Consider the following 14,113-nt stretch of genomic DNA (forward strand, 5'->3'; position numbering starts at 1 on the left):
ATGAATGTTCAAATGTGCTTTACACAATTGATGTATGTATGGATTGTGATAAGAGTTGTATGAGCCCCTAATAAAACGATTAAAAAAAAAAAAAACTCTTACCGAATCTCTGAAATTCAGGGAGTGTCAGTGCTCTGTGGCCTGTGCTACACTCTCAGCGCAGGAGCTGCTGGGTGTTCTCTTTGGCTGTTTTGCTAGAGAAGCGCTTAGTTAGTGATGACTTTCCTCTCTTAATCCCATCCGCCTGCTATTCCGAAGGACAGGAAATAAAGCTGTTGTCTTTCTTATTACAAAGGAAAAGTAAAGCCTATTCAAATTACAAAAAATAAATAAATAAACAGAGAGATCAGTCCCTGGAAGGGTACCATGCTTGGTAATGAAGGGCAAGATGAAACGTAAAGCAGGAGGCTGTCAAATAGATCGACTTAACACAGTGGCTGCAACCATGTGCTCAATCATAACAATTACAAAGATGCCGCAGGACTACCTGGTATTTTTCAGTTGTACGTAGGGTCACTATGAGTGGGGACTAATTCAACAGCACCTGAAAGTAGTAACTAAGTTTGTGTGGCCTGTGAGTTTCTATATGGCCACTGCAATAAATTATTAAATGCAGCAAGAAGTAGAGTGCTAGGGGAAGACAGCTGGTGGCAGAATAGTTAAAAAGGTTAGAGAATGAGGTTCATCTTTCCTCCATCTCCATGGAGCTCAACCTTAATGTAACTTCCACCATTTTATGACTGTAGGCAGGAAAGAAGGCAAATAACCTCCAGAGTAATCACAACAGAAAGAAAACCAATAACTACAAAGCTAACAGATGAGTTTAAACTAGAAAATACTTTAATAATATAAAAAAAAGAATAAACAAATGAAATATGGTCGGGTGGTAAACTTAAACCCCAATTAAATAGTGAGAATTTTTAAGTACTTAAATAAATGAAGAGATATATGCTCAGAGATGACAAAGATGTCAATTCTCTCCAAATTTGATTTAGAAATACAATTCCAATCAAAATCCCCAGCATTCTTTCTTTAAAAATTGATAAGCTAATTATTAAGATTTATGTAGAAATTTATGATAAAGTACCATCCAATACAGTGGAAGAAAAACAGGTTTGTGTGTTTTTTGGTTTTGGTTTTTCCCCCAATAAATAATGCTGAATTAACTAGAATATATGAATGGGGAAATAAAGAAGCTTTAATTCCTCTATCATCATACACATGTACATTCTAAAGAAAGGTAATTCAAAACAATACAGAAATCATCAAATAAGATCATTACTATCACACAAGTAAAATTTTATTGAAGATAATTCAAGATGGTTGCAGCAATACAGACAGGGAACTGTCAGAAATTTTAGACAGACGAAGAAGATGTGGAACCAGGGATATCACTGCTGACACTGGATGAAAGCAGAAAATAGCAGGAAAATGTCTACCTGTATTTCACTGACTATACAGACATTCAACTGTGTGGATCACAACAAATTATACACACCTTGTGAGGAATGGGAACCTGTATATAAACCAAGAGGCAGGCAGTCATTCTACCATAACAAGAGGATATTACGTGTTTTAAAATCAAAAATGGTGTGTAACAGGATTGTATGCTTTCACCATATTAATTCAATGTATATGCTGAGCAAAAAATCCTAGAAACTAGACTATATGAAGAATAAGACACTGAGATTGAAGGAAGGCTCATGAACAACCGGTCAGTGGCAGATCACACAGCCTTGAAGATGGAAAGGGAAGAGGACATAAAGTCTGTGTTTAGAAGAAGTGCAGCCAGAATGCTCCTTAGAAACAAGGATGGTGATGAGACTTTATCATACATACTCTGCACGTGTCATCAGGAAGGACTAGTCTCTGGAGCAGGACGTCATATCATGCTCAGTAAAGCACTTGGTAGAGGGCCAGAAGAAGAAATACAAAGTGGAAGACTTCGACGACATGAAAGGACAGTGATTTCAACAATGGGTTCTAAACACAGGAGCAAATGTGAACATGGGGTGTGTGTGTGTGTGTGTGCAGGCTTTCATCCTGTTGTGCACAGGGTCCCAATGAGTGGGAACGGACTCAGCATCACTAACAACCTACTTCATGCTATAAACAAAAAGTAATGACAAGTGGACTGCAGAACTAAAATCAAGGTTCTAAAAGAAAACAAGAAAATGTCTCCCTGCATCTTTGAGATATGCAAAGATTTTTTGAAATGACATAAAAATCACTAACTACAAAAGAAAGAGACTGGTAAGTTAGACTTATTACAGCTAAGAATACTTGTTCATCAAAATACATCTCCAGATGGTCCAAACTATTACTCACCTGCTAACCTAAGGGGCAGCAGTTTAAACCCACCAGCAACACCAAGGAAGAAAGGCCTAGTGATCAACTTCCGTGAAGATCACAGCCAAGAAAACCCTATGAAGCAGGTCTACTTTTAACACAGGGTCACTCGTTTTATAAATAGCAGCCTAAATGCCGTGGTCCTTTTCTGTCCAGAGGAAAGGAGAGTGATGAAAACAGAAGATAAATGAAAACAAATGGTCCAATGGACGAATGGACCACCAAAACATCGTCCCCACAATCCTCAGACCAGAGAAACTAGCTGGTCCCCAGCTACCACTACCACCTGCTCTTAACAGAATCACCTTAAAAGGTCCTAGACAGAGTGGGAGAAAAGTGTAGAACAATATAGGCAGAGACTGGTAGAATATCGCCTTCTCCTCCATCTATGACACTTAGTCACTCTTCAGGACAGGAAATGAACTCACTTTCATGGCTCAATTTTCAGCCTAATAATAGATAGGTCTACAAGAGCAACAGTTACACGAGTGATGTATGCAAACCTTAAAATAATCAAACATCTGAGATCAAAAAGACAGCATTTTGCCAAAGGCTAAATTACAAAGACTTAGGAAAAATGGAGGAATGGAAACAAGAAACACAGGGAGAAAGTAGGATGTGTGTCACACTGCAGAGATAGCAATGCATTGAGATGAAACAAAATGTGTAATGAATTGCTGAATGGAAAATTGATGACCTACTCTGTAAACCTTCAGCCAATTCGCAATGAAAAATTAAAAACAAAAGTGAAGCCAGTAGTCCCTAAGATAGAGTATAGAGATCTCGTCATTACAATTGACAAAACTTATGCAAATTACACCGTGTGGCATAGAGGGTACAGACCAGGACAGACTAACAAGATTCTGACAAAGGTGTTGCCATGGTTATCAGGAGAATGTACACTATACAGATTAGGGACAAAGATATAAATTCAACTTCAATAAATGAAACTGAGCTGTGTGAAGGTATATATGAGCATATCAGAAAGCATAGGCACAGTGCTAAGAGATGATGGCCAGAAATGTGTTTTTTTAAAGTACCAAGGCTTACCTATCAGATGAAGAAAGTAGAGACTAGGAAGGCAGTGGGAATGAGAGATGAGAACCACAAAAGAAATCATGTGATAAACTTAGGGAACCAGAGTTTTAAGAGCTGATTAACTGATGCTTTGATTGAAGCAGAGAGATCAAAGGTCAAGTAAGGCCAGAACAATGTGTACCGTATTTTGCCAGAAAAAATAAAAAATTGAGCTGGAGTAACTTCAATGAAAATATGGAGACAGAAAGTAGTTTGCTGCAGGCTAAGACACTAATGAAAAACAAAGATTTCAAAAGAACAATTATGCTGCATTACGTTTTCTGTTTACACATTTCCTCAAAAACCTATAAGCTCCTTGAGAATAGAAATTATACCTTTTGTTCACTATGCATTTGCAGTGGCTAGAGCAGTGTCTGGCATTGAAGAAACTGCATACCAGCTTTGTCTCTTTTCCCTTAGAAAAAAGCAGCCAGTCATTTGTGGTTAGCAGACTAATGTATAACCCACTATACCACCAGGACTCCCTATTCTAACTCATCGGGATCCTAAATAGAGTTTTCAAGACCATAAATCTTTACAGAAGCAGACTCCCTGCCAAACTCACTGCTATCAAGTCAGCTCTGACTCCCCTACAAGGCAGATGAGAACTGCCCCTGTGGGTTTCCCAGACTATAAATCTCTATGGGAGTAGGAAGCCTCATCTTTCTCCCATGGAGTGGTTGATGGATTCAAAGTGCTGTAGCCAGCCTCATCTTTTTCACGTGGAACTGCTATTGGGTTTGATCCGCCAATCCTGAGATTAGTAGCCCAATGTTTATCCTTCAACACCAACACTCCTTACTAACTAGAGGGTAGCAATACACAATGAGACCAGCCAAAAATTATGGAGACAAGAGTACACATTGGGAGGAATGCCACAGTCAGAAGCAACACAATATTCTCATATTCACAATCCTGCAATAACGCTGATCTGCAAGTACATCAATATGTACTTGCAAGTACATATGCAGGCTGAACGGGTATAGGAGAATGGGATTATAGCCACAAATATATATAGGTTTGACAGAGGATTCCTATCTATGGATCTGCTATAAATATATCCGTGGATAGAGGCAAATTTATGAAAACTTCTTAGACATAATCAAACATCTTGATAGAGTCACTAAAGCTAGGGGCACAAATGAACACCAAGGTCAACTTAGTCCACAAAGACAATATTCTACAGTCTAATTTGATGAACATCAAAAGGTTATGAGCTGTCAGTACAACTACTGGTTTTTCCTAGGAGGAATGAAGAATGAATAAAGTTGCTGTGACGCTTGAAGCTATGTCACATGTATTTCAAATGCCAGTTCCGTCACCCAAAGTGGATAAGTTTCAGCTGAGCTTCCAGACTAAGAACAGACAACAAAGAAGGAGCTACCGAAAACCTTATGCATAGATCCGAAACACTATCAGAGATGGAAGGCCTAATGAATGGAAGCAAAACACTGTTGGAGACAGTGCTGGAAAATGGGCCCCTCGGGTCTGAGGGCACTCAAATTGTGACTGAGGAGCTGGTTTCTTGTGAGTCAGGTAAAGCCTGTAGGAATGGAGTCTTCGGGATTTTCATTTGCTGATGGGGCACGAATCAAGGTAAGGAGAAAACTAAAAATCTGCTAAAGATCAGAACTTGGAATGTGTGAAGTATGAATCTAAAAAATTGGAAATTGTCAAAAATGAAATGGAATGTATAAAATCGATATCCTAGTCAACAGTGAGCTGAAATGGACTGGTATTGGCCATTCAGAATCATAAAATCATAATGATTTACTACACTGGGAATAACACAGTCAAGGGGAATGGTGTGACATTCACTGTCAAAGAGGACATTGCAAAATCCATCATGAACTACAATGCTGTCTGTGATAGGATCTATTCGCCTTTAAGGAAATCCAATCAACGTAACTGTTATTCAACTTTATACACCAACCACAAAAGCTAGTGAGGAAGAAATACAGTGAACCCTCGCCACTTCGCGCTTCGACTTCCGCGGCTTCACTCTATCGCGGTTTTTGCGTAACAGTGCATGCTCTGTCATTACTGCCACTGATTGGCTCATACTGTACACACTTGATGCCATAAATAATATAATAAATAATAAATGATAATTGTAACGTCCAAAATGTTTTACTGTATTTTCCCTTTTTCGTTTAATGAATTGGGTAATATGAGTGTAATGGTGACTAAAGGGTGTTTTTTCATGTCCTCTATGCTCTAACTACGAAAATATTTGATTTACAAATAAGGAATCCTACTTCGCGGAATTTCATTTATCACGGTAGGGTCTAGAACCGATTAACTACGATAAACGAGGGTTCACTGTAAAAGAATTCTACCAACAACTTCAGTCAGAACTTAATCAAAGATTCAATCAAGATGCACTGATAACTATTGGCAATTAGAATATAAAAGGTGAAGATGCACTGAAAATTATTGGCAACTGGAATGCAAAAGCTGAAGACACATAGAAATCATTTTTAAAACACAAGTGGACACCTTCCCAAATCTCTGACGCTTTGAAACAGGTTTGTGGGAGTACAACATGAAGTAAGCATTCTAAGGAAGGCTTAGAATACCTCGAAGATGAACCACAGGAGGGCATGAGGAAGACCATGAACCTTAGTGAATGAAGACACTATAGCTGAAGTCTAGGAAGCAGTGGAGATGGCCATAAAATGACCATTGGTGTAATAGCTACTGATGTTTTTATGGTGCGCCTGACCCAATCCAGAGTATTTTTCAATTGCCTCATACGCATGTGAAAATTCAACAATGAATAAGGGAAACAAAAGAATCAATCCATTTGAATTATGGTGCTAGAAAAAAAATCTTAATGGATCATAGACTGCCAAAAAAAACAAATCTGTCTGGTTGAGTACAGCCACAGTGCTCCTTATAAGCGTGGATACCAAGAAATCACCTCAGTACTTTGGACATGTTATCAGGAGAAAGCAGTCCTAAGAAAAAGACATCATGCGTGGTTCAGTAGGATGGAAGTGAAAAGCAAAATGAAGAAGGCCTTCAACAAGATGGAGTGGCACAGTGGCTCCAACAGTGGCCTCCAATATAACAACTATGAGACTGGTGGCAAGACTGAACAGTATTTTGTTCTGTCGTACTTAGGGTCAAAGTTCACTATGAGTCCGAACCTATTCTGCAGCACCTAACAGCAGGTTTGTCGTTTCCAATTTTAGAAAAGTATCTTAGAATCAGCAAGCATTCAGCTCAGTGGTCAAAAGCATTGCAAAAATCAGTTAGCTCTAAGAGGTGATCTTCTACCAGTCTTTTAAGCAAGATCAAAGTTAATGACTTTATGGAATAAATAGTAACAAGTAATGAGTCTTGATTTACCAATGCAATCCACAGAACAGGGTCCAATAAAAGCAGTGGCTTATGGGATCACCGGGCTGGTTAAATTCAAGGGAGAGAAGTCAACTCAAAAGGTAATTTTTTTAAAAAACACTGCCATCTAGATTCTGATTCATGGAGACTCTGTAAGACAGAAGAGAACAGCCCTTTTGTGTTTCAGAGACCGTAAATCTTTATGGGAGCAGAAAGCCTAGTGGTTCTATGGCAGAGTGACTGGTGGGTTTGAACTGCTGACCTGTAGTTAGCATCCCAACCCACTGTGTCACTAGAGCTCCTCAACCTAAAGATAAGAGATTCAATCCACCTAAAGACATCTTGAAAGAAAAGCCTGGAGATCTACTTCCGAAAACAACCCACGAAAACTCAGTTCTACTCGAAACACATGGGGCTGCCTAGAGTCTGAAGGGACTCCTTGGCACCTGGTTTGGAATGTTTTTGTTTAAATTCCCTTAAAAGGGATACTGTATTATTATGTTTATTAAGATGCTGTCAAAGATTCCTGTCAAAATTCTCCTTTCTCATACATGACTAGCATGATGCACAATTAAAAGTTTTCAAAACTATCCTAATACAAAATATAAATTACAAATAATGAGTTCTGAAAACTTTTGGCTATAAGCAGACATATTCTTATATTGTCAACTTTAAAATAGTTTAAAACCTTCAGCATTAAAAATCTTAATGTTCACATAACATTCTTCTGGATGAATTACTTAAAATTACTCAGAACATTTTCCAAAATTCAACATTCATTCATAACATCTCTTCATGCCAAGGATATAATTTCCTTAATCTGGTACAAAGAGAATACAAACTATTCACAGAGTAAATCTACTTCATGATGTGTAAGTTTACTCTTGATGCACCCTCTCACCACCTCTATCCAAAACTGCACTAGCGGACCTAGCCCACACAAAAAGCAAGAAATATAGAGGGTAAGGATGGGAAAGAATAAAATAAGGCACTCAAGAGGCCACAACAAATCTTATACTAACAGGTAAAAACATGAAAATTAAGACCAAATACACCTTGGTACAAGAATACTATACAAGAATAGTCAACAAACCAATGGAATAGAAGACAATCAAAAAATAGATGTGCACAGTGATACTGGGAAAGGACAATCTTTCTAATAAATGGTGTTGGGGTAACTAGATACCCATATGGTGAAGAAGAAAACTTTACCCCAGTCCCAGTGCTGTACACAAGATCAATGTCAGGTAAAGTGTGGTCTAAATGTACAAAAGAAAGCAATAAAGCTTAAAAAGATGGTGTAAGAAAATATTTTTAGAACATCAGAATATGAAAGACTTATTGAAAACAGGATTATTAAAATCTAACCATAGAAAAACAACCACTGTTAACTACGAACTTCTGTTCATCAAAAGATGCCAATGTGTAATATCAAGCATAAACGTAAGAAATTTACAATATGTAACTGATCCAAAATATACAATAAATATACATTAAAAATATACAATAAATCATTTCTATGGAACAATGAAAATATTAAATACATCCAGATAAAAAGAGATGAGTGGGCATTTTGTCACTTAGTGAATAAAAAATCCAGACAACCCACCAAGTAGTTGAAAAGACATTTAATCTCATTACTCACCACCAATCTGGCTAGCAAATGTGGGGGGGGGGGGGTAACTACGAACCAACAGCAACCACACTACCTGTACTAGTAGGGATATGCAATAACTCGAACTTTCATCTACTGCTGAAAAGAATGCAAACTCGTACAACCACTTTGAAAAACAGGTATCATGTAGTAAAGAATGGAAGACACTCCACACGTACAAGTATGTGAGGGCAACAACTAGAAGCAACACAAACTGTTCAAGTGAAAAAGCCCTTTTTGTATACAACCCAGCCCTCTTACCTTGCTCACAAGTCACCTGACATTTTAAATGCGCTCACTGCATACTTTCACCACTAGAAAACAATCTTCAGGAGAACGGGGACTGTTTCTACATCACTCACTGCATCATGTCCAGCAGGCAGCTGGCACTCAGTAAGCATTTATTTATTTCACAAATTGAATTCTGAGCTCAGAGATAAGAACTGCCTCTGCTATATGGGAGGTATATGGAAGTTCCGTAAACTAGCTGTAATTTCACTTACCATGAGAAATATGAACATCCTTCATTAAGTTAAATTAGTAGTTCTGCCTCAAGAAAAAAACTTAAATATTTTTAGTGCATTTAATTCCCCCAGGTGCACATGAAAATACAAGTTATTCTAATATTCTTTGTGAAAATTGCATGAGCCACTCAATGAATCAGATTATTCTAATGAATTTTCCAATCTTAGTATTAACTTGAGGCACTGTGGTGGCAGAATCGCTAAGCACTTGACTGCAAACCCCAAGTTTGGTGGTTCAAAACCACCAGTTACTCAGTAAGAGAAAAGACCTAGGGATCTGCTTGCAAAGACTAGAAACCCAAGGAAGACAGTTCTCTCTCCCACAGGGTCATTGTGAGTGGAAACTGACTCAAGAGCAACAGGTTTGGATTGGTTTACTACCATTCTGCAAATAAACCTATGAAAGCAATACGATATACCATTTTTTCATATTCTATTGAATTATCAATGACTCCACTACTAAGATGCAATTGTATCTCAAGACGAAAAATAAATATATCCTAGAAATACTCAGCTGGTCAAGAAACCCCAAATTTTAGCATATTGCAATTTGAAGCTAGAACCAGATTTAGCCCAATCCTACTATAAGACACCCTCTTTGGAACCAACAAGATACTCCACACAATCCTAGATCTTAGATTTCATGGAACAGATCACAATCTAGTGAGACATCTGAGCAGCTAACATTTTTCTAACAAATTAAAAAATAAGAAAACATTTTGCATGTCTCTCTGCTCCTTATCTTTTGTCCACTACAAGGGCCTTGATCCAATAAGACCCCCCACAAGCAGTGAGCTACACAGACAGGGGTCAAAAAAAATTACATTAAAAAAAATTTTTTTAAGGAAATCAACTGAGAAGTGGTCAAGAAATAAAACCAAGCCAAAGCAAAATGCACAGTGTCAAATCAATTCCAGCTCCTGGTAGGCCCATGGGCTGCAGCACTGAACTGCCCTGTGTGTTTCCTAGGCTTGTGATCTTTACAGCCAAGTCCCTCTGCCTCAGGTTGCTGCACACATTTGAACCACCAACATTAGCTGAGCATAAGCCATTGCAAGGACCAACCTTGAAATACTCCTACCTAAAAAGGTGTTCAAACCAATCAACTGCAATTTTCTCAAGTCCACAAAGTATTTAGCCATAAAAATACATATCCATTTTCATTTAAAATTAATTTTTATCTACAGCTTTTCCTTAAAAGCCAAAATTTTAGCATTAAACCAGCTTAGCTGCAAACCAGAAAGTTGGAGGTTCAAGCCCACCTAGGGATACTTTGGAAGGCAGGCCTAGTAATCTACTTTGGGAACTTGTTTCAGTCCTGATGTTAGTGAAAGCAGTGTTAAATATTTTATTCTCTCCATTTTCAATGGCCATTTATTGGGACTGTGGTCCATTCACATCCCTTGATTGTCCTTTTCTCTCGGGACCAATGTTTTTTTCCCCCTTTTTATGCAGTGCTACAGAGGGTAAACAAGAAAAATAACGCAAAATCGCGGTAAAACTTGTTATACTCCTTAGATCAATTCACAACACCTGAGCAAAAATGCAAAACTCACTGACATGGAGTTGATTCTGACTCATAGCAACCCTATAGGGCTGGATAGACCTATCCCAGTGGGCTTCCAAGGTCATAACTTTTTACCCAGTAGAAGCCTCTTCTTTCTTTGGAAGAACAGCAATGGTATCAAACTGCTGACCATATGGTTAATATGGTTGATATTCAATCAATGCATCCTGACAATGCCATTGAAGGGGGCATTTAAACCACTATACCCATGTGGGGGGAGGTCAGCTTACAGACATCCTTCCCTGGAGGGCGAGTGCTTGCTGTCTTGCCCCACCACAGGGGTGGGCCTGCTCCCTGCTGCTGGAGACAATGAATTGCTTCTCCCTAAGACTTGGGACCATTAGCTTGGTTCTTGTAGGAGTTCACACCCTACCAATAATGGTCCAGGCTCTGCGACATCCAAAATTAGGCTGCCATCCTGTATCTCGGATCTGCCCATCTTGTATACCTCCATCCCTTCTCTTCCTATTGTGTGGATACCCCTAGATCACCCCCTCCCAGTACTGTAATACCTATAGTACAACCCCTTCCGATCACTTATGTCTTCACCTGTAATTAGGGGGCTTGCATGTCCCCAGAGAATATAAAAGCTTTGGTGACATTAAAGATTCTCTCTCCTGCCACGTGGACCACCAAGCAGGGCTGAGGTGAGCATGCTACCATGAAATGTGCCTGACTCCATTTATTTCTATATTTCTCTTCTACCTCTCATGCTCTCTGTAACTTTACTACAATCTTTACTTATTATCGCTGTACAATTGCACCTACCAGACCCGTAATGATGTGCTAGAGGCTGGTTTCTCCTGGCATACCCAGAAGTTTACCCAGGAGTTCTTCTCAAGCAATTACATCCTAAACCTAAGGTATCCACTGTATGTAATGAATTAGCTTCTCTAAACATCCATAGCCTGCACACCATGTACCATCCTTGGGATAACTTTTAAAAAGTCATTTAAATCTTTCCCCAGATTTAATTCTCTCTCCAGAACCACAATTCAAATTCATCAATTCTTCTTTGGGCTTCTTTATTCAATGTCCAACTTTCACACACGTATGAGGCAATTGGAACTGGAGAAGAATATTGAAAGTACTGTACAATGGACTGCTAAAAGGACAAACTGCTCTGTCTTGGAAAAAGTACGGTCAGAGTACTCCTTAGAGGTAAGAAAGGCGAGACTTCATCTCACATACTTTGGACATGTTATCAGGAGGGACGAGACCCTGGAGAGAACATTATGTTTGGCAGAGGGGCAGCAAAAGAGAAGGCCCTCCAGGAGATGGATTCACACCATGGCTGTATCTATGGGCTCATTTTTAAAGAATAATTGCACGGATGGTGCAGGACCTGACGTTTTGTTCTGTTGCTCATAAGGTCACTACAGGTGAGAACCCACTCGAAGGCTCCAACAACAATCCTCCCACAGGGAACTCACGTAGGGAAAGGGCAAGTCCAAAGTGAGGCATAATTCAACTTACATAGAGCAATCCTAAGCACTACACTAATACAAGCCCCTGGGTGGCCATGATCCTGCATTACTCCCGCCCATGATACTCCTACAATTAAGTTAGTTTTAAAGGCGAAATAAAATTCCTCACAAAAGATGTTTAATTGATTACCAAATAAAGCAGGTTTTCCTACACTACTAAATACAATGAAAGAAACTACCAGCTAGCCAACCTACTCAGTGGCCTTATCGGCCTCTGGTCCACTGAGGCAGATCCATTAAAAGATAATCCTAGTATATTACTAAGGGGTTTTTAACCATAAACTGTGAACCACTTTACATACCCATGACAGATATATAGTTTGTCTGTCGCATTAACATTAATCTATCACAGAAAAGCAATTCTGCAACACACTTAGTGTCTACTGAAAGTAGTTATTCATGTTCCCATAGGGCTGTAACTGAGCAAGTTACTTTCCAGCGTCACTGGACAGGATGCCAGAGGCTGTTCAGAGCAACCAAAATCCTTTGTATTTCAGGGACATTAATATCAGAATAAAACCAGGCAGATCTTTGAAACAAATGCCAGCATTTTTTGCTGCCCCTCTACCAAAAATGCTCTTCTCCAGGAGATAGCATGTCAAGTCCGCATTACACACACAGCATGAAATGACGGCCGGATGGAAGTAATTCCACCACAGAAAAGGCAATGGAAAGAGCAACCACAGAGGGTCTGTTTCCTATTTCCTAAAAGAACAACTTGATAGTTTTGCCAACAGTGAACAAACTGGTTTCATAAAAGCCTGTCATTGTTTTCCCTTCCTTATTTTTGTTTCTTTAGGAGAAACTAAAATCCATTAATAGCTGATCATTTAAACCTGTCACAGCATTGGATTTCTAAACCCAACGCTTCTTGGAAAAAGAAAAAAAGCCAGGTTAAAAGCCAACAGTTGCCTATGGTACTAAATTAAAATGGTTCCCAGCAAAGAAAATTCACTCACAAAATTTCGACCAAGTAGGAGTGGTCCATCCTAACAGGTGGTTTCCAAGCAAATCAAGATGCTTCAGCTGCAGGAAAAGCCACTCACCAACTTGAGTTTAGCACATTTGCAAATGGCTGTAAATTCACACACATACCCATGGTCCAACTGGAAAACGCTATGGATTCCCCACCAGTTTACAGTTTCAAAGCAACTTTCTAACCCTGTTTATTCCATAGACCTTCTGTGCCTCTATCACAGACACTTTAAGTAAATAAATTGTTCTTCAAATTAATCATTTTAAGTCATTACAGAAAATGGGGAGAGTCAACCTGAAATGCTACGAGGCCACGAAAAAAATTTCAGGGTTAACAAATGATTCCTTAGCTAGGGTATACTTTTTCCTATGCCATCCCACTAGGCATGAAAATCTTCCTTCCCTCTCCAACGGAAGCTTAACACTCATTTATTATGCAATCGAAATAAAACTTTAATAAGACAGATTTCTATTTTAAAAAGTTCTAAACAACCAAAGACGGAATTGCACACCAACAGTATCTCTACAAACTGAATCAAACTTTTAAGTATAATGAGATAAACAGTAACAAAGAATATACGAGGAAGGCATCAAAAATCTGTGAGATTATAATCTTCTCTTTTCATTCTATTTTCCCAAGAACATCGTTCAGTCGCCCGCCTCCTCCCACCTGTAACCGTTTAGATAACCATCGGGGGGACGACATTTCCGCTTCCATCGTACCCCCACCCCAAAAAAACCCATGCATTCACGTTTGTATGAAAAATGCACTTTTTTGCATTTTGTATGAAAAATGCACAAGTTATAAACACACTGTCGTGTCGCTCTTCTCCATCCCTCCCACCCCCCCGCGAAGGTCAACAGGCTCCTCACAAAAGACAACGGAGGCACGTGACAAAAGTTTCTCCCAACACTTTCTCTTCCGAGGCCCGGAGGCTAGCTCCTCCCAGGTGCGCGGTGCGAAATGACCCGCGGGCCAGACCCGGGGGCTGCGGCCCCGCCGAGGGCGGGAAGGGGGTCGGCGCGGCTGGGGGCCAAGGAAGCCCGGGGGAGGAGGGTTGCCTACAGCCCCGGGCGGGAGAGCAGGGCCGGGCCGGGCGCGCGGCCTGTTACCTTTTCCTGCTCCTCCCGAAGC

At 39.6% G+C, this 14,113-nt stretch overlaps 1 protein-coding gene across 1 annotated transcript in view; it reads left to right on the plus strand.

Annotated features, from left to right (window-relative positions):
* Nucleotides 1–4,977: 4,977 nt before the first annotated feature.
* The window catches only part of LOC101650659 (periphilin-1-like), a 59,160-nt gene continuing 50,024 nt past the window's right edge, over nucleotides 4,978–14,113 (plus strand). The window contains 1 exon segment of the mRNA XM_045293886.1: nucleotides 4,978–5,022. Within this exon segment, the coding sequence (XP_045149821.1) occupies nucleotides 4,978–5,022 (45 nt within the window).

This window comes from Echinops telfairi, unplaced genomic scaffold (assembly GCF_000313985.2).
Source record: "Echinops telfairi isolate 266 unplaced genomic scaffold, ASM31398v2 ScPeMD7_2291;HRSCAF=2852, whole genome shotgun sequence".
Lineage (NCBI taxonomy): Eukaryota > Metazoa > Chordata > Mammalia > Afrosoricida > Tenrecidae > Echinops > Echinops telfairi.